The sequence below is a fragment of the Mauremys reevesii genome, linkage group 7 (genome assembly GCF_016161935.1).
Source record: "Mauremys reevesii isolate NIE-2019 linkage group 7, ASM1616193v1, whole genome shotgun sequence".
Taxonomy (NCBI): Eukaryota; Metazoa; Chordata; order Testudines; family Geoemydidae; genus Mauremys; species Mauremys reevesii.
Genome location: NC_052629.1, coordinates 80,060,404 through 80,078,972, shown reverse-complemented (window position 1 = coordinate 80,078,972; position 18,569 = coordinate 80,060,404). Strand labels below are relative to the sequence as shown.

Genomic DNA, 18,569 nt, shown 5'->3' with positions numbered 1-18,569 from the left:
GCATCCCTGTCCCCAACTACCTTGATTTTCCTCTTCTCAGGTTTCAAGAAGGGACTGGGCCTAAATTAGTTGTTCTGGCGTGGGCCCTCAGAGCCCTTTCCCCATAAGGCAGACATGTCACATGGTCCTCCACCTTCGTATCACCAAGTTCCTGTCCTTCCCCCGCCCAGTTTGCAAACTCCAGGCCCTTTCCATTAAGGAACATTTCTCCACTTTTCCTTGAGGGTTCAGACTCAAATCTCATTCTGGCAGTCAACTCAGCTCTGCCTTTCACACCAACCAGTGTAATTCCCTTCCGTCCCAAGCCTCAACTATGCCAACTCCATGTGGTGGATGTTCACAAGGTCCTAAAGTTCTGCCTGAGAAGAAAGGAGTGGAAGGGGGTAACTATTGTCCCTCCTGTTCTTGAGGGGCTCCGAAAGGTCTTAAGGCACAGATTAGTTCAGATAGGCTCCAAGCCTGGCCAACAAAGCTGCGTCTATTAATGTCCCAGCCCACGATACCAGAAAACTGTCCTCCTCCTGGGCCAGTTATAGCCTGTTCCCATTTTATACCATGCTGCAGGTTTAATATCCTTTTGCCAGCAAGAGACAGCCTTAAGCCTGCCTGCAGGGTATAATGGCCTTTTTTGTCATGGCCTCAGGACATCTATCGCTGCTTCCATCACGGTAAATGGCCTGTCAGACACAAGGGGATGAATGTTCCCACATGTATGTCATTTGGTTTTCTCCAGGGTTGGAGGATCCCTGCAGAGGCCTCCTCCCTGATTAATACTATGCCTCTCTGGTGCCCAAGACTGACATCTGCCTTTGGAGTTCCCCGCACTGGTACCATTCTGCAGGGAGATTCATTCCAGCTGCCTCGGTCTCACAAGAACAGTGCAGCACTGCAGCGGGTTTCTCTGACAAGACCAGATGGCTGGTAAGGGGGAAAATATAACTAGTTAAACTGCAGTGAGGGAGGTAATTATGGTTGTTCCCATTTTGCTCCGCACCAAACACTGAGTCTGTAGCAGTGCTGGGACCAGAACTCCAAACTCCTCCCTCCTCAAGCCTGTGCCCTATCCACTAGCTCATGTGTCATGCCCCTAACTGACTTGCAATGCTTACCTGAAGGGGCTGGGTGCTCTGTACTCCGCCAGGGCAGAGGGAAGAAGTGTATTACCGAGGCCGGGTATCAATTCCCCATAACAAGGGAGGCTGGTAAGAAACATGGGTTTCCATTCTATTTAATTTCCAGTATTTATCATTAATAATAAGAGGCGTAATAAGAAAATGACAGAAGAAAAATGTAGAGAATAAATATTTCACGGTATGTAAATAATGTAAAGTCCTCGCATCATGTCAGTCTGTCTCAGCCGGCCTAATAACCAGACTGTTTGCTCCATGCCATGGCTGCAAAGTCCCTGTTCTAGCACCTCCTGGACTTAGCAGCCCCATGGGTCTGGGGGTGTCTGAGTGCATCTGTACTGTCCGCTGGCCCTCCCAAGGCTCCAGGAGATGGCAAAGGGCAGTGTCGGCTGAGGTAGTACATGGCGAATCCGTGGGCCTCTCAGCAGGCAGAGTTTGGCAGCGGCTGAGCTGGCACCTGTGTGCAGGGCTGTGCATTCAGAAGGGCTCTGGAGACGTGGCTGGCTAATGGAGACTGGCTCAGTGACACCCCCCCCCCCCAGGGGGCACTGTGCAGAGATCAGACTAGTCTCAGCCCAGCTCTGGCTGGCTTCAGGGGGTCGGGATGCCTCCGCACTCGGCCTTTCTTGCTCTCCAAGGAATGCTGCTGCCACTTCGGGTTCCAGGCCTTTTGCCGCTGCCTGTCCTGGTGCCGGAGCGCATTGCAGTACTCGTCCAGGCTGGTACCCGGTGCCCCTAGGTTCCGCGGGTAGCCCTTGTACTGGAGCTGCACGGGCATGGCGCTCAGGTGGCTGCCTCCCTCCTCGGCACCCTTGCTCCGTTTGGCTCCCATGGCCTCGTGGCCAATGACACGAAGGCTGTAGTGCATGAGGGGGCGGGAGAAGGAATGCTCCACTGCCTGGCACTGATAAACCCCAGCATCCTCTCTCGCCAGCTGGCGGATCAGGAGTCCTTGCTCCAGGATAGAGAAGCGGTCACCGGTCCTCACCTGGGGCAGACACAGGGAGGGGACAAAAGCAGAGCGCCCTGAGATGCTACCCATGGGCTGTTGCCATGGAGCCAAGGCTGCAGCTTGCAACGTGCTCAGCTCGTCAATCAGGGATGGTGGCGTTGCCTGTGTGGGGACTGTGCCAGCTGAGCTGCTGTGACGTCATTGATATAAACTGGGACCATATAGAACATGGTTTGCAACCAAGGTCCTGTTGTGGCACCAAATCTTATGTAAAGGGGGTCATATAAGGTGTCTAAGACCAGGTTCTGGGTTGCTGGTTATGATTATGCTGTCTGTATGAATGTGTCATTTTGTAGTTGAAGTTATAAGTATTGGCTCTGTACTGTCTGTATTTTGTATTGTGCTCTGCTTCTGGGTGACACCGCAGACAAGTTGGTGTTAGCCCTGCCTAGCCTGCTTGATGGCCCATTAAGGACCATCAGCTACACAACTGACCCATTGAGAGAAGGCAGACACGCCTTGTGACTCAGCAAAGTATGCAGGGACTTGTCCATGTGACTCCAGACTCCATTTTGCTGTAATTTTCCACAGTAAGGACAAAGAGGTTCTTACATCTGGAAAAGCCTATATAAGGCTGATGCCTCATCTCCATCTGGTCTTCAATCCTGCTTCTTACCTCTGGAGGGACTTTGCTACAAGCTGAAGCTCTACACAAGGGACTGATGACCCATCCCAGCGGGGGATGTACTCCAGAGACTTGATTTGAACCTGCAGTTTATTCCATCACTGCTACAAGCCTGAACTAAGAACTTTGCCATTACTGGATGTAATTGATTCCATTTAACCAATTCTAACTCTCATCTCTACCTTTTTCCCTTTATGAATAAACCTTTAGATTTTAGATTCTAAAGGATTGGCAACAGCGTGATTTGTGGGTAAGATCTGATGTGTATATTGACCTGGGTCTGGGGCTTGGTCCTTTGGGATTGAGAGAATCTTTTTCTTTTACTGGGGTGTTGGTTTTCTAACCAGTCATTCCCAGGATGAGTGGGACTGGTGGTGATACTGGGAGACTGGAGTGTCTAAGGAAATTGCTTATGTGACTTGTGGTTAGCCAGTGGGGTGAAACCAGAGTCATTTTTGTCTGGCTGGTTTGGTTTGCCTTAGAGGTGGAAAAACCCCAGCCTAGGGCTGTGACTGCCCTGTTTGAGCAATTGGTCTTGAATTGGCACCTCAGTTGGGTCCTGCCAGAACAGCCTCGTCACAGCTGCTTGTGCAATGGACTAGGCTCCAGCCTGGGCAGCGTCCCCCCCCCCATCTTACCCCCTCTGAGGGACTGGGGAGGAGCAGAGAGACCTGGGCAGTGTGTCTTCCCCGCCGGGGCAGAGCGTGGGAGTCTGGCCATACCACTCCCCATGAGTTAGCTTTTCCCTTCCCCAAGTACCTCATCCAGGGCTACCTCCCTGCTGCGCTGCACGAGCCACCGAATGGCCGTCTGGGGAGAGCGCGCCAGGCACTCGAGGAAGGTAGCGTTGTTCTCCACCCCAAATACCAGTTTCTCCTCAGCTGCAACGACCCCTGCAAGGGGGAGAGCAGATCATGTGCATGTGGGGGGAGCAGAGCCCTGCTGCATCAAGTCTCTCCACACCCTGAACCAGCACCCCCTCTTCCCCAGTCTCTCTAAACCAGCCCCACAACCTTTGCTGCTCTGATCCCCTGGAGCAGCCCTGCCCCATCTGCTCCAGTAGCCCCGCACACTTGGTGAGAGAGTTCCACGTTCCGGCTAGAGCGCCACACGTGTGCAAAGTGCTCTAGCCCATGGGGCAGGAGGGCAGAATTGTAATTGGCAACGATACAACCACCTTTTGCTGCATGAAAAGGGGCCTGGGTGTGTGTGAAGTGACTAGCTGTACCTCGTCTTTGCACACACGCAGCTGGCAGTGCCCAGAGCACAGGCAGAGGGCACACTGCAGAGCTGTGTAAATCCCGGCTTTCCCGGCCTAGCACGCTTAACAGAGTGTCAGGCTGACAGCGCGCTGAGGAGTGACTGGAAGGGGGACAGCATCTATGGAAATGGAGCTGGCCATCTCAAGGTCCTCTGCTCTGCTTACTGTTTGCTGGTTAATTACCCACCCCCATGTCAATGGCCACCTGTCACTAGATCTGCTCACACACCGTGCCCTGGAACTGAGCTGGGTTCAGTTTTGCAAGCAACACTTCCCAGGGAAGCATGTTGTCCAAGGTGACTGTACAAGCCTGGGGCTGGCGCTGCTGTATGTCTGCTGGGGATAGCTGCTCCTGTACATGGCTGCCAACATTGGGGGGGGGGCAGCCCTTCCCGGGGCTATCAGCACCCCAATGCTCAGCCCACTGCGTGGTGCAGTGGTACAGCATGCAGCTGCACCACGATGTGGCATTGGTGCAATGTCTCCATCACGGGACAGGATTGCCCCGCCCATGGCCAGTCCTGCTAGAGGCACCTGAGGCTGACCGGGGTTTCTGACTCATTCCCATCTGCTCCCTCCTCCATGGCTGAAGAGAACAGCCCATGCTAGGCAGCATGCAGCTGCTGGGAGAGGGGTGCCGCAGTGGCTGATTTTCACCTGCTGTGGTGTCCTGGCACTGACTGACCGGGTCGGCCTTCAGCGCATCCTGGCAGCGTGCTCGCCTGTGGGGAGGGGAATGAGACAACACTCAGTGAGCCAGGCGCCTGCTGCAGGGCATGGGTCAAATGGAAATGTATTGATGGGGCTGTGGGGGGCTCAGGCTGGCTGGAGGAGCATTGGCAGGGCTTCGGGAGCGGGGAGGGCTCAGGGCTGGAATAGCAGGAGGTTGCAGGGCTGGATGAGACATTGGCAGGGCTGTGGGGGCTCAGGGCTGGAATAGCAGGGGGCTGCAGGGCTGGATGGAGGGGCATTGGCAGGTGGGTGTCTGTAAGGCCCCAGACAAGGGCTGCTGCGGTTCTGTATTGTTGACTTGGGTTGATTGGGAGAAGCCAGTGCAATGTCTGGTCCAGTGGGTAGTATCCATGGCTGCTGGGGAGAGGCTCCGGACTGCAAGGTGTGTAACCAGCCCTGAATTCCCCCTTCCCACCTCCATGCAAACAGCCAGGAACGGTGGACACTGTGTAAAGGAAGCAGGGCTGGGCTGGGCTCACCTCTTCTCAGTCAGCCGGTAGGGGCTGCAGCCATTGACGTCCCAGGTGCAGTAGGGGTCTCTGGCCAGGCAGCAGTCAGCGCAGTCCTTGCCGTAGAGCTCGCAGCGGTACAGGGAGAGCTGGACCAGCCCATGGGTGCTGCTCACAAACAGCTCCTGCTGCTCGTGGAACCAGAATGGCTGTCAGCACCCCCGGCTCCCCTTCCATGGAAGAGTGGCACGCAGGAGCCTGGGAACAGGGCTGGACCCACACCTCAGCTCCTAGCTAGTAAAGGAACCACCTGTTCTAGCTCTTCAGAGACTAGTGCAGGGAGTGGGCACCTGACTCAAATTGGGGCACTTTGACACACATGGACTTGGGCAATGCCACTCCTGGTGCCATGCAATGGGGGGCCTGACCCTGACAGCTGAAACCAGGCAGAACCATGCCTAGCACCTGGTGCCCTGGAGTGGGGGATCCTGACCCACACAGCTGCAGCATGCGAATGTCTGCATTAGCATGTGGCTCCTGGCCGGAGAGCCCAGGAGTCGCATCCTTGTCTTGCATGGTGTGACTGTGCCCTGTACAGGGCTTTGCGAATGGTCCTTAATGAGGCCTTACCCGCTTTGGTGAGAACTGCATGTTCAGGATGGGAGATGGCACCTAGAGGAGAAAGGACCGCACTGGAGCTCGGGTAGATCTTTGCCCAACTTCCCAGCTGAGTTCAGCCACTGCTGGATCCTCCCCATTCGCCCTTCTTTGCCAGTGCACGTCCAGCCTGACATACCCTAGCCCCTGCCATTCTAGGATTGGTCCTGTGCTTGAATGGGTTAAATTCCAGCAGGAAATGGACAAGAGGTCAGGATCCAGCGCCAGGCTCTGACACAGGCTCTGTGTGACCTTGGGCAACTCACTGAAGCTACTCTGTGCCTCAGTTTCCTGTCTGTGCAATGGGGGTAACAGCACTGCTCCTGCCTCTGACTGAGGGTGAGGCCCTCTGAGACTACAGCAGTGAGGCTCTGAGTCTCCAGGTGGAGAGGCTGGGCTGCAGCCTGCAGGACACGGTCACCCCACACCCTGGGCTGGCTGTGGTGTGCCATTGCATGAGCTCAGGCGTGGTGAGTTGCATGGGCCCGTAGTGCCCAGGCTCCAGCAAATTCAGGGCCCGAGGGGCCTGGCTCCACCAATGCTCAGGACCCCAACACCCCCTCATGTACCCCAACCCACTGTCCTAGCCTAGAGCCTGCACCCAGCACCCAAACTCCCTCCCAGAGCCTGTACCCATCCTGTACCCAAATTCTGAGCCTGCACCCTAAACCCCCTCCTGCACCCCAAGCCCCTGCCCCAGCCCAGAGCCTGCACCCAGCACCCAAACTCCCTCCCAGAGCCTGCACTCAGCACCAAATCCCCTCCCGCATCAGCACCTCAAATGGCGGCCCATACCCCGGTTGGGGTGACGGGCATGAATGAATGAATGATCAGCACCTCAAAACCCCTCCTGCACCCCCTCCCCATCCCATCCCAGAGCCTGCACCCAGCACCCAAACTCCCTCCCAGAGCCTGCACCCCTCCTGCACCCAAACTCTCTCCGTGAGCCTGCCCCCCAACCCACTGCCCCAGCCCAGAGCCTGCACCCAGCACCCAAACTCCATTCCAGAGCCCACACCCTGTCTGCACTCCAGCCCCACCTCCCACACCCAAACTCCCTCCCAGAGCCATAGGCAGGTGCGTGTTGGGGGGAGGGGAACAGGGGGGACAGGACTTGGACCGGTTCTGGGCACCACCAAAAATTATACAAACCTGCCACCCCTGGATAAGCTCTGTCCATGGCTGCTGCAGCTGAGGGCTGGGACATGAAAGAGCTTGGGCCTGTCTGGCTCTGAGGGAGGAGCAGCTCTTGGCCACAGCAGCCAGGCTGGCAGAGGCTACTGGCCCCACCTGACACTCCTACAGTGCAGACCCCAGTGGGAGAGGAAGCTGCACTGTTGCAACCACTTTCAATGGCCACTCACAAGCATCCCATATCCTGCAGCTGAGGCCTCTAGCCGAATCAGTTCTGCCAGGAGCCAGCAGAGAACCCAAAGGGGGTGGGATGGGTACCTTAGAGACACTGATTTCCTCCAGGCTGATCTCCTCGCTGTCCTGGCCTCTCCCACTGGTGAGCCCCACCTTCAGCACTTTGCCTTCATCTGGGGAAGCAACAGGGAGCCATCACAATTGCACTAGACCCAGCAAGAGCCCCCTCGGGAAGTGCTCGAGGGGGAGGCGCTGCAGCAATAAGTTATGGAGGGCAGCTGCTACAGAGCTTCTTACCTCACCTCCCCGGCTGGAGAGATCATTACTAGCTCAGGGAAGGATAATTATTCAGTGTCCTCCCCAGGCAGGGGGGACTTGTTCCAAGCCAGCACGTGTACTTTGTCTTCTCCTCTGGGATTCAGCAGGGGGAGAGATCAGACTTGACTTCTGAGCAAGCCAAAGCTGACCTGCTGAGACCAGCCCTGGGTTCTGCTAGCTGCCTGCCCTTTCATCCCTCCTCCTCATTGGCCCGTCTCCTCAGAACCATCCATGCCAGGAGACCGAGTCAGAGACCTGCTAAGTGTAGCAAGAGGTACAGAATCCAGACTGCACCAAGGCCTGGCCTTTACCCGGTTCTCTTCTTAGCAAGAGGCTGAATCGTGATTGTCTGCAGCTTGCTGGCAGATCCCACTCCTGGGAGCCGCTGACGGTGCATGGAGCAAGCACCTGCAGTATTTGCTAGCCCTGAACGTCTGCAAACTCCCCCTTAGCCCCATAGGGAGCTCAAGGTCAGGCCCCAGTGAGGATGGAGCGGGGAGTGAGTGATGCCCTCTAGTGGCTGCTCTAGATATGATAGTTGACCTGCTCTGGGGTGGTCCTTGTGCTTTTGAAGCTGAAGGGTCCGACTTCTGGTTACCTGTGTGATTGACCTGCTGGCTGCAGTGCATGGCTAGCTCTCTGGGGCAGGGACAGTTGTGTTCATCTGTACAGCCCCTGGCACCACAGGACAGGGAGCTGTAGTCCCCAGAGCATGGCTGAGATATGCTGGCTGCTCACTCCGAGAGTCCCACAGACTGGCGCAGCAAGAGGACAGGACCCTGCTAGGTGCTAATACAGCTCAGTGGGGCAGGCTATTGTGTGGGCAGAGTGGGGGGCTTTCGCTGGTGCCAGGAGGGGGGGACATGCTCTCACCAGTGGCAGTCCAGCAGGCGGGGGCACAGGTACATGCGGAGCTGGTGGTAAAGATCCCAGAGCCTCTACCTGTTCCAAGGAAGAGAACATCGTAGTGCCCAGACTCTGTCTCCACCCGGTCCACCAGCAGCTGCCGGAGCCGATAGGGCACATTGGCCCTCACCAGGATGGGCTTCCGGCCAAGGGGATACACGGGGCCCCACATCAGCTGGTGATTGCGCATGAAGCTTATCAGGTCATCAGGGAAGTCCTTGGTGGAGTGGAGAAGAGGGTCGTATGTTTCACTGGGGCACTGGGGGAAGAGATGGAAACAGAGGGGGGAGTTTAAAGCACAGAGTGACCCAACCCCATCCCCTGCAGTCACCGGCCTCTCAGTCCCGCCCCTCACCCCTCCCTGTGTCCCACACTCACCGTCCCTGGGCGGGGATAGGGGATCCGGCCCTTGTACTCCACCCAGCGGTAGTCAGCTCCTTCCTTGTGTGCAAAGGGCCCACTGAAAGCAGCTCTCATGTCAGCCATGGAGTAGACACACACGGCAGAGCCGCTGAAGATCCCACTGCCAGAGAGGAGACAGACCAGCCTAAGCATCAGACTCTGACGTGGCTGCAATGGGAGCCAGCGCAAAAGGCCTGGTCTGTATGCAACTCTGCTGTGGTTTAACCAACTCAGGGCTTAGACCGGGCAGCCCCTTTCTGTGGCTTCAGTGGGGCCCATTGCCTGAGCTTCCCTCCATTTCCTGCCAGCTGCCGCCAGCAGCGCTCTGAAGCCACTGAGAGAGCATCCACCAGTGCTAATTGGTACAGCTGGTGCTGAATGACCCAGCCTAGGGCTAGAGAGCTGCTGCTTGCACAGGAGAGGCTGGCGTCCATTTATCACTTACTCAAGAGTCCCTGCCCTGCAATCCTTGGGAAACCAGCATTAGCTAATGGGGGCAGGCAAGAAGGGACTGGCACGGTCCCAGGGGAGCGGGATTGGCTACGAGGCTCTGCAATGGGATCGGTTTTTGCCATGGGCTTCATGCATCCTCCCACAGGGACCTTGTGTCCCTCTTCTCCCCTGCCCTGCCCCAGCACTTGACTAGTAACAGCCTCCATGCTGTCCAGCCACCGGTCTCACCGCCGTTTGTGCGAGAGCCTCCTCCCCTGCTGCTCCCTCTGCTCTGCTCTTCCCTCCTCTCCCCCCCAGCCCACCCACTCACACTGACCTGGAGACTGTGAAAAGGCCGAAGACGAGAGGGCTCTGTGGGTCCCGGGTGCGGAGGAGGAAGACGTCCTCTGCAATGACAGCGGGTGAGGAGTCCTGAGCACACGCTCTCAAGGCCCCAGCTCTGGGCCCAGGGAATGGGGTGAGGGGCTTTCATCAGGTGACCTTTCCCCCCCTCCCCTCTCCCACTGCAGTGACTGTGCCCCACTCGCTCTGGCGAAGGAACGGGCAGCAGCCGGCACCCCTCAGTTGGCAGCCAGGGCTCTTGTGGTGGTGCAAGGTGCTCAGAGTCCTTGCTACGGCTCAGTGGGTCGCCTCCGGGATGAGCCCAGCCCAGGCAACCCAGCTGTGGGCCTGAAGAATGGCAGCCCTAGGAGGGCCCGCGCGCCCCACTCACCGAGCTGGTCAAAGTGCGTCTCACTGGCCTGGGGGCCTGGGATGGAGCAGACCAGCCGAGCCTTGAGGAACGTGCTCCAGCGATTGATCAGGCTGCGTTTCCCACCGACGTCATTCTGCCAGCCACAAACCCACTGCTCAGCGCTTGTGATGCCCCCCACTCCTCCAGTGTTTACCCTCCCTGCCCCCTCCCTGCCCCAGGCCACCGTCTGTCACGTTATTGACTTGAACTGGGACTGTATAAAACATGGTTGCAACCAAGGTCCTGTAGTGGCACCAAATCTTATATAAAGGGGTCAAATGAGGTGTCTAAGACAAGGTTATGGGTTGCTGGTTATGGTTATGCTGTCTATATGCATGTATCATTTTTGTATTTAAAGTTATAAGTATTGGCTCTATACTGCCTGTATTTCAAAATTACGCTGTGCTTCTGGGTGACACCCCAGACAAGTTGGTGTTAGCTCTGCCTAGCCTGCTTGATGTCCCATTAAGGACCATCAGCTATACAATTGACCCACGGAGAGAAGGCAGATACGCCTTGTAACTCAGCAGGGTGTGCAGGGACTTGCCCATATGACTCCAGACTCCATTTTGCTGTAATTTTCCACAGTAAGAACAAAGAGGTTCTTACACCTGGAAAAAAGACTATAAAAGGCTGATGCCTCGTCTTCAATCCTGCTTCTTACCTCTGGAGGGACTTTGCTACAAACAGAAGCTCTACACAAAGGACTGAATGACCCATCCCAGCGGGGGATGTACTCCAGAGACTTGATTTGAACTTGCAGTTTATTCTATCTCTGCTACAAGCCTGAACCAAGACTTTGCTATTACTGTATGTAATTGATTCCATTTAACCAATTCTAGCTCTCATCCATCTCTTTTTCCTTTTATGAATAAACTTTTAGATTCTAAAGGATTGGCAACAATGTGATTTGTGGGTAAGATCTGATTTGTATATTGATCTGGGTCTGGGGCTTGATTCTTTGGGATCGAGAGAATCTTTTTTCTTTTACTGGGATATTGGTTTTCATAACCATTTGTCCCCATAACGAGTGGCACTGGTGGTGATACTGGGAAACTGGAGTGTCTAAGGGAATTGCTTGTGTGACTTGTGGTTTGCCAGTGGGGTGAGACCAAAATCCGCTTTGTCTGGCTCGTTTGGTTTGCCTTAGAGGAGGAAAAACCCCAGCCTTGGGTTGTAACTGCCCTGTTTTAAGCAATTTGTCCTGAATGGATACTCTCAATTGGGTCCCGCCAGTTCCAGCATCGTTACACCGCCCCCTCCAGGATTCTTAACCTCAACAAGCCCACAGCTCAGGGAGGGCGGGATGGGCGATTACCCCACTCTCTCCAGCCCAGCGTCTCAGCTTCACAAAGCAAGGCAGGGGACAGGGCTTGCCCAATCAGTGGCAGAGTGGGCAACAAAACCCAGGTCTCCTTACTCCTAATCCCTTCCCTAACCACTCCATCATGCTGCCTCCCATCCCTCTCCCCAAAGGCCAGCACTGAGCCCAAAGGGCCCTGCCACGACAGAGGGAAAGGAGAGAGAAATACGCCCTTGTTTCTCAGTAGGACAGTGCCGTGTCATAGTGCCAGCCCCTCCCCTGGCCACTTGGTGGCTCTCCGCGGCCATGCCCTGACCCCGGGGTAGCTGACCTTGCAGACGCGTGCCACCCGGGCATGGATCCGCCGTCTCTCCCACTGGCCGGCTTCCAGGGCTCTCTCTCGGAGGAAGACGTACACCTTGTCGTCGTGGGCATTGTGGGTGTCGGGAATTACGTAGGCACCGATGAACACGGGCTCTGCGAGAAGGGAAAGTCCGGCAGCCAATGGCACCATGTCGGCAGGTTGACCGATACCCTTTGGCCATGTCCCCTTTTCCTCTGACAGACTTGGCTCTGTTCCGGCTTTAAATGATACCTGCAGCCAGGGGCTGCAGTCAGGATTGGGACCCAGGAATAGTCACTGCCCCACGGAGCTCACGCTTTGCCCGAGTCATGAAATGAGGCTCTGATTCCGTGCTTTCAAGTACAGAGTGTCCATTATGATCATGGAGCCATGACCGGCGAACTCTACCCCTTGGTTCCTGCATCTCCATTGCTTCCGCAAAGCGAGTTTTGAGTTCAAACTTCATCGAGGCAAAGGGCTGCTGGGCTCTGCAGGTGAATCATCGAGTGACAAGCCAGCTGCAAGGTTTGGTCTCAACGGCACCTGGCTCTGAAATTCCCTGCTGGGCTTTGGAGCTGGGGTTCTGATGCAGACCCATCTAAGCTTTACTAAAGTGAAAGGAGATGCTGGAACCGAGGAGCACACCAGCAAACAAAGAGGGGAGTGGGAATACTGTTAGCTTCCCGCCGCATTCAGTTTTGCTGTCTTGTGATAAGATCCTTACAAACGTGGAGTCATTGCTTACTCTGAGCAGAGTGCCCTGGATTTCAGCAAGCTGCCATACAGAGCGAAGGTATTGCTCAAACCAAGCAATGCTGTCAGGATCTCACCAGTGGGACTGGCATTCGGCACTACCCACTCAGACCGTCTCTGTTTTCTACCTGACAAGATCATTGTGGTGCGAGGTTTGATGCAAAGTGCTCTGTGGGTTTTTGATAGTCTCGCAAAACTTCCCCTGAACAATGGAGGTGTCATGGCTGAGAAACCGGGCCTCTAGAGCCAACAGTCTGAGCGGCTTCCACTTGAGCTAAGGCTCCCTAGCTGGGCCTGCAGCTAACTTGCCCCCTCCATGGATGGGGCATAGAGGGGCCTGGTCACACACCTGCAGAGCAGTGGGTTACACAAGCTGATCTCACCCGGGGCTGGGTTTCAGCAGCACCTTCCATCTCTGGGGGCCGGAGATCTGAAGAACGTCAGAGTGAATCTGGGCACTAAAGGGAGCTTGTGCCCTGCAGTGAGTCTGGGACTTTGGCCCAAAGGCAGCTGGAGCTCCTGGGCCTGGGCATGGAGTTGTCCGGTTCTACCCGGGTCTTTCCTCTGTCATTTGGAGGCGCCTCTTGTCCCTTCTCCCTGCAGCTCCTGAGGGCTGAGACTGGCGGGGGCGCCCGCAGGGGGGGTGGGGGGGACGACACAGCAGCAGAAGGGGTGGTTTGAAGTGCTTGAACAGAGGCCTGTGCCCTAGTGACATTAGGAGGTCTGGGCCTCTTAAAGCAGCAGGGAGAGAAAAATCAAGCCCCTGCTCCCCAGCAGCAGCAGAGGAAACGTAGCGCCTGCATCTCTTCCTGCCGCTCACCTTCTTCCCAGCAGTGCTAAGTCCGTTACATTGCCGGGTAGGACTGCCCCCCCCAGGCTATCTCCCAGCCCCCCATTGTACCGTTTAGCCAGTGATCTTGGTTCTGTTCTGTCCGGATGTAGTTCTGGGCAGCCTTGTGAACTCGGGTCCGGAAGAAGGCGGCGCTGCTGCCCATGAAGTCGCTGGAGGTGCCCGAATACAGCTCCCCGTCTGAGCTCAGAGAGAAGCATGTGTTAGCAGCAGGGCCGGCTCTAGGTTTTTTGCTGCCCCAAGCAAAAACATTTTTGGCTGCCCCCCACCCCAGCCCTGGGCTCTCTCCCCCCACCCATCAGTGCCCTCCCCTACTACACCCCCTGCCGCCCCAGCCTTGGGCTCCCCCCCACCAGTGCTGACTCTGCCCACTCCCCCCTCGCCTCCAGCCAGTCTGGCACTGGCAGGGTCGGGGTAAGCAGCGAGGCTCCCAGGCCATGCCTCAGCCCAGGGTCCCTCCAGCTGGGGCTCCCACCTCCAGGACTGGCCAGGACCCGGGAAGGCAGAGCTGCCTCAGCAGGGGGCTGAGAAGCCGGGGCAGGGTAGCCCCAGAGGGAGTGGAGTCCCGGAGAGCGGGACGCAGGCCCCGCAAGGCAGCGCCCTGCTCTCTATGGCCCCACTGCTGCTTCTGGCTGCCCTGCCGCAGTTCCTGGGTGTCTCAGGCTGCTTTGCCCAGCCCCAACTGCGGTGCTGGGGGGCGTGGCCGCTCTGCAGCACCTGCAGGTGGCTCCTTGTGCCCAGTGGGGAGGCCCCCAGCCTGAGTGTCCCCCACTCAGAGCCTGCCCGGCCCAGCCACAAGGTGCGGGCGCTGCTCCCTCGAGGCGTGAACCGCAGTGGCCCCAGGGCGCCCCACACGCACAATATGCTGCTGCTGCCAGGGCCGACTCTAAGCTTTTGCTGCTGGAAGCAAAATAAAAAAAAATTAAAAAAAAAATGTCCGGAATGCCACCCCTGAAAATGTGCCGCCCCAAGCACGTGCTTGGTTTACTGGTGCCTAGAGCCGGCCCTGGTTAGCAGAGCCGGCAGGTGCTTTGACCTAGACAGCCAGCTCCTCCCTCAGTCCCACCCCTGGGGAAGGAGGCACAGACAGGGTTATGGGGCACTGTGCCATGGGTCAGCCTTGCCCGAGGAGCCATGAGCTGACCGTGACAAGGTAATGGCAGATTTCCTTGTGGAGCCTTGAATACAAACTAGAATCACAGCCCCCATTCTGTATAACTAGCTTCAGATGGAGTGTGCGTTCCCTGCTCAGGTGCGGTTCTCAGAGGTGGCCAAGTTTGCTGCAGATCTGCTGCCTTTCCCTGTGAATGCTTTGCGAATTGAAGGCAGGCTGTGCAAACCAGTTGCTGGGAGGGAGATTGAGGAGCTCTGAGGGTATAACTACACTGCGGCTGAAGGTGTAATTCCCAACGTGGGGAGATGTACATGTGCCAGCTCTGAGCAAGCTAGTGTGGGTGGCCATGGCGCCAGGGGCAGCATCTTGGCCTGGCTGGCAGAGTGCGGTCCCTCCCGAAACCCCCAGGTAAATAGTCCCCAGGTAAATACTCCACTGTTCCACACAATGAGGGCTAGAAATTCTCCGGCATTAAAACAAGAACGAACACTGAACAAGAACCAACAGCTTAGCAATAACTAAATAGAGGGCAGATGAAACCAATGCCCTTCATTGCTCGGCAAGAAATGCCAATTTCCTTACCTACCACCCTGGGCCAGGAGAGGGTCTTATTACAGTCTCCTGCACAATCTAGTGCCTCTATCACCCTCCCGAACCAAGATTGGCAGCCTTCAGCTGCTGTTGGACAGATGGGCCTTCCACTCGTAGCTCCAGCTAGTCACGAGCTTGGGCAGCTCTGTCATTCCAGCCCCAGATCAGCCGTGCCAGGTAAGAAGCCCAGGCCAAAGCTCGGCTGTGATGATGCTGTGCAGCCAGTCACTCCTTGCCTAGTCCCTGTCAGAGCCAACCTCCTACCTTGGCCAGTCACACCTGCCTGGGCATCCGGCTGAGCTCCCCCGTGAAAGGGAGCTTGCAGGTTCCACTCCAGCAGAAACCGCAGCTGAATGAGGGACGTGGGTTAGGAATCATTGGCAGGGGATGGAGCTGATTGTCTAACTCTACTTCATTTCTAATGCGCCATCACCACAGTATCTAGGTCCCTCTTCCTACCCCTCCCCCCATTTCTCTTACCTATGAGTAGCCCAGTGAAAGGTTCGTGGGGGCTGAATGGACACTTGCCTCTCCCAGATTCCATGGAGTTGGCCACCAGCTGTATAGGGGAGCCCCCCGGCTCCTGCAGGGATTAAAGGGGAGATTTTTGGCCCAGGCAGAGGCTGGGAATGAACTGATCTGAGCAACTTTGGGGCAGCCCTGCTGGACTTCAAAGTCCACATTGTGTCAGACCCACATGCCCATCTGTTGGGGGTCCGAGCAGTGTTGGGCCCGCTCTGCCGGCCGCTGCCAAGTTAGCAGCACTTAGTGTGTATCGGATAGATGTGCTCACAGTGCCGGAGGCAGAAGCAGACATGGTCCCTAAGAGCTCACAATACAGGGAAGGTCTTGGTGTGACCAGGCAGGGACGCTGCTGGGCACCAACCCAAGCTGGCCAGGTTCAGCTCATCTGGTGAGAGACTGGGTCGCTCAGCTGCTGTAGGCCTGGGAGCAGCTGACCCTTGCGAGGGGTGCGTGTGCCCCAGGGTCCCGCTGCAGGAATGGCCATGCCTCCCTCCTGCTGCTGGGGAGAAAGGGGAGTGAGCACCCTCTCCTAGGCCCCTCACGCCCCCCCCCCCCAGCATCCTTCATGCTACCTGCGCAAGACGTGCTACCAGGTTCCTTGCACTAGGTGCAGAGCTTGGCACGGGCATGCTCTGGTGTCCCTCTTGCACTACCTAGGGGACTGTGCGCCTCTCCCCTGCGATTCCTCATGCCCCGCCAGAGAGGAGAGAGTGGGTACCCTGGGATTCATCATGGAGCCCAGTGGGGGTGAGGGCACGTCCGGGGGTCTTCTCACTGCCCTTGGCACAGGCAGATTCACCCTCCAGGGTCTCACTCACCTGTGCCCTGGCTCCGAGCTGGACAAAGGCGCAGATGGGCTGGTAGGAGCCAGTCCCACAGGCAAACACGTGGCTCCTGTTGAACGGCTGGAGAAGCCGGATGAAATTGGCACATTCTGTCTGCTCAGGGAAAAAAGGTTCCTTCAAATGCCAGCACCATTGCCCCGGGCCTTTGTGCTCCAGATCCTGCCCCTGCAGCCCCCTCACCTCTTCTAACACTGATCTCCAACATGTCCCCTCCCCAGGGTACTGGAACGCCCTGGCGCCATTTGCTGTGCACTTCCCCATAGGTTTCCTGATCCCCAGAAGATGGGTGATGTCTGGCTAACACTAGCCATGGGGACAAGGCCAGCGGCCTGGTGGCCTATGGCCAAAGCTGTATGCTTACTGTCCCCATCGTTAAAGGATACATGGGGTCAAAGGGAGCCACGCCAGCAGCCTGAGCTCCCACTGGCAACAGCTCAATGAGGCTACTGCTCTTGGCAGACTGGAGTCACGTGGGTCAGGCAGATTCCTGCCTGGGCCATGGCTCACTGAGCTTTTAACAAGGATGTTGGGATCCTGCTTTACCTCTGCGTTCTTCCCAGCGAGCCGGCAGCGCTCCACCTGCTCCTTGCGGGCTGGCCAGAAAACCTGCAAGAGAAAGCACCGACCTGGGCCTGTTACTCCAGCCTCCTCTGTAGTCCTGCATCAGTTGGGCAGCACAAAGGGGGTTGGAGCTGCTCCCCAAGAGCGCTCCATGCTCCATCCTGTTTCCCTGACAGGGGTACGAAGCATGGGCAGGTGCGTGTCAGACATACAATCACAGCCCAGCCAGTCAGCGGTGCCGCTCCATGAGGCAATGCAAATGAGCGAATGCCACCCCGAGGGCTGCAGTGTGTGCCAGCGCTTGCGTGCTCTGGGGTGTAATGCCCCCCCCAATGGCAGTGTATAACAGGCCTTTGGTCGCTGGCTTTGCAGTACAAGTGCCCCCTCTGGCACACAGAGCTGTGCTCCCGGCTGCCCAGGCTGGACAGGGGAAAGCCGGGCTGCCTTGGGACTGCGTTTCCATGCCCACCCTGGCACTGACCTTCTGAGGCTCCTCATTTGGCCTGTCCAGATGCAGCAGGAAGATGTGGTTTTTGGCTCCCACCATCAGCCACGCCCTGGTCTCATCCACCAGGAAGGACTGGAAGGCCAGCCCGTCCCCTGAACCCAGCAACAAGCGGGAGCTGTTGGATCTCAGCAGGTCTGCAGAGCAGAGGAGGGGGGAGGGATCTGTCACCCTCATACACAGGAGGGAGCCCTGACCACATCCCCCACCCCCAGAGATAGCGAGCAGTATCCCACCTGGTCCCGCACGCTCCTCGGGAAAGTCCTCTTTACCCTGACCCCGGAAGAGTCCTTGCTACCGTGAACGCTATCCCCGTGTGCCCTCGGGAAGGACTGCACTTCCCCAGGGGATAGCGAGCATTACCCCAGCCCACAGGACACAGCTGCTCTTTCCCTGACACCAGGGCAAGATGGCCCAGCCCACCTCTGGCCAGTAACTGGTGTGGCCTCTGGCAGTCCTGCCCTGGTGCTCCCTCCCAGAAAGCGGAGTGTCCCACGAGTCAGGATAGCCGGCTGGCCCACAGGAGACAAGCAGCTGCTATAGTTGGGTCCACCCAGGGTCATGGCAGCTCAGCTTCTAGTGTCACTGACCTTGCAGTTCAATGGCGCCATGGAGCCTGGAAGAATTTTAACCATTGCAGCAAATCCCCGATTCTCTGCAGTCCCATTGCCCAGGCAGTGCAGGCTGAGAATGCAGGACGGGTCCAGCTTGTATTTCTAGCGGAGGGATCCCTGAGCACAGGCTCAGTGGAGTTTCTATATAAAGGCTCTCAGTCATTCCCCTGGTGAATGCAGCCTTGAAATTAAAGGCTGTGTTAAACTGGTGGCTGCTGCTTGATTTATGGGGCCATCGTTTGTGGTGTTGCAGGACTCGTTTCCCTCGCTGAGCTGGGCCCCACCTCCTGGTTCGAGCAGAATCTTGACAGCTTCTAAATCCATCTCCCTCTCTCTCCTGGGGAACCGCAGCGTTCCTCAACCCTGGTCCAGGCCAGCTGGTGGGAGATGCCAGAGGGCCCTTGGCACAGGCGGGTGAGAGCAGCACAGAAACTGGAGGTGGCAAGGCCCCAGGATGTGATCTCCTGGCGCCATTGCACCGTGGAGTCCGTCTGCAGGGCCATGTTCCAATACTTTGTC

General features: G+C 57.0%; 1 protein-coding gene across 7 annotated transcripts in view; it reads right to left on the bottom strand.

The window, feature by feature from the left end:
* Positions 1 to 388: 388 nt before the first annotated feature.
* The window catches only part of LOC120409417 (semaphorin-3D-like), a 45,892-nt gene continuing 27,711 nt past the window's right edge, over positions 389 to 18,569 (bottom strand). For 3 of the 7 annotated variants that reach the window (XM_039547486.1, XM_039547487.1, XM_039547480.1), the window contains 16 exons: positions 17,413 to 17,573; positions 16,914 to 16,976; positions 16,344 to 16,463; positions 15,481 to 15,583; positions 13,347 to 13,475; positions 11,681 to 11,826; positions 10,026 to 10,140; positions 9,630 to 9,699; positions 8,837 to 8,981; positions 8,426 to 8,717; positions 7,319 to 7,407; positions 5,840 to 5,881; positions 5,240 to 5,397; positions 4,686 to 4,750; positions 3,527 to 3,660; positions 389 to 2,118 (listed from right to left, as the gene is read on the bottom strand). In XM_039547486.1, the coding sequence (XP_039403420.1) occupies positions 1,690 to 2,118; positions 3,527 to 3,660; positions 4,686 to 4,750; positions 5,240 to 5,397; positions 5,840 to 5,881; positions 7,319 to 7,407; positions 8,426 to 8,717; positions 8,837 to 8,981; positions 9,630 to 9,699; positions 10,026 to 10,140; positions 11,681 to 11,826; positions 13,347 to 13,475; positions 15,481 to 15,583; positions 16,344 to 16,463; positions 16,914 to 16,976; positions 17,413 to 17,573 (2,261 nt within the window). In that variant the 3' untranslated portion in view covers positions 389 to 1,689. The remainder of the gene's footprint in view (positions 2,119 to 3,526; positions 3,661 to 4,685; positions 4,751 to 5,239; positions 5,398 to 5,839; positions 5,882 to 7,318; positions 7,408 to 8,425; positions 8,718 to 8,836; positions 8,982 to 9,629; positions 9,700 to 10,025; positions 10,141 to 11,680; positions 11,827 to 13,346; positions 13,476 to 15,480; positions 15,584 to 16,343; positions 16,464 to 16,913; positions 16,977 to 17,412; positions 17,574 to 18,569) is intronic. The other 4 variants (XM_039547483.1, XM_039547482.1, XM_039547485.1 and 1 more) reach the window with 4 other exon arrangements.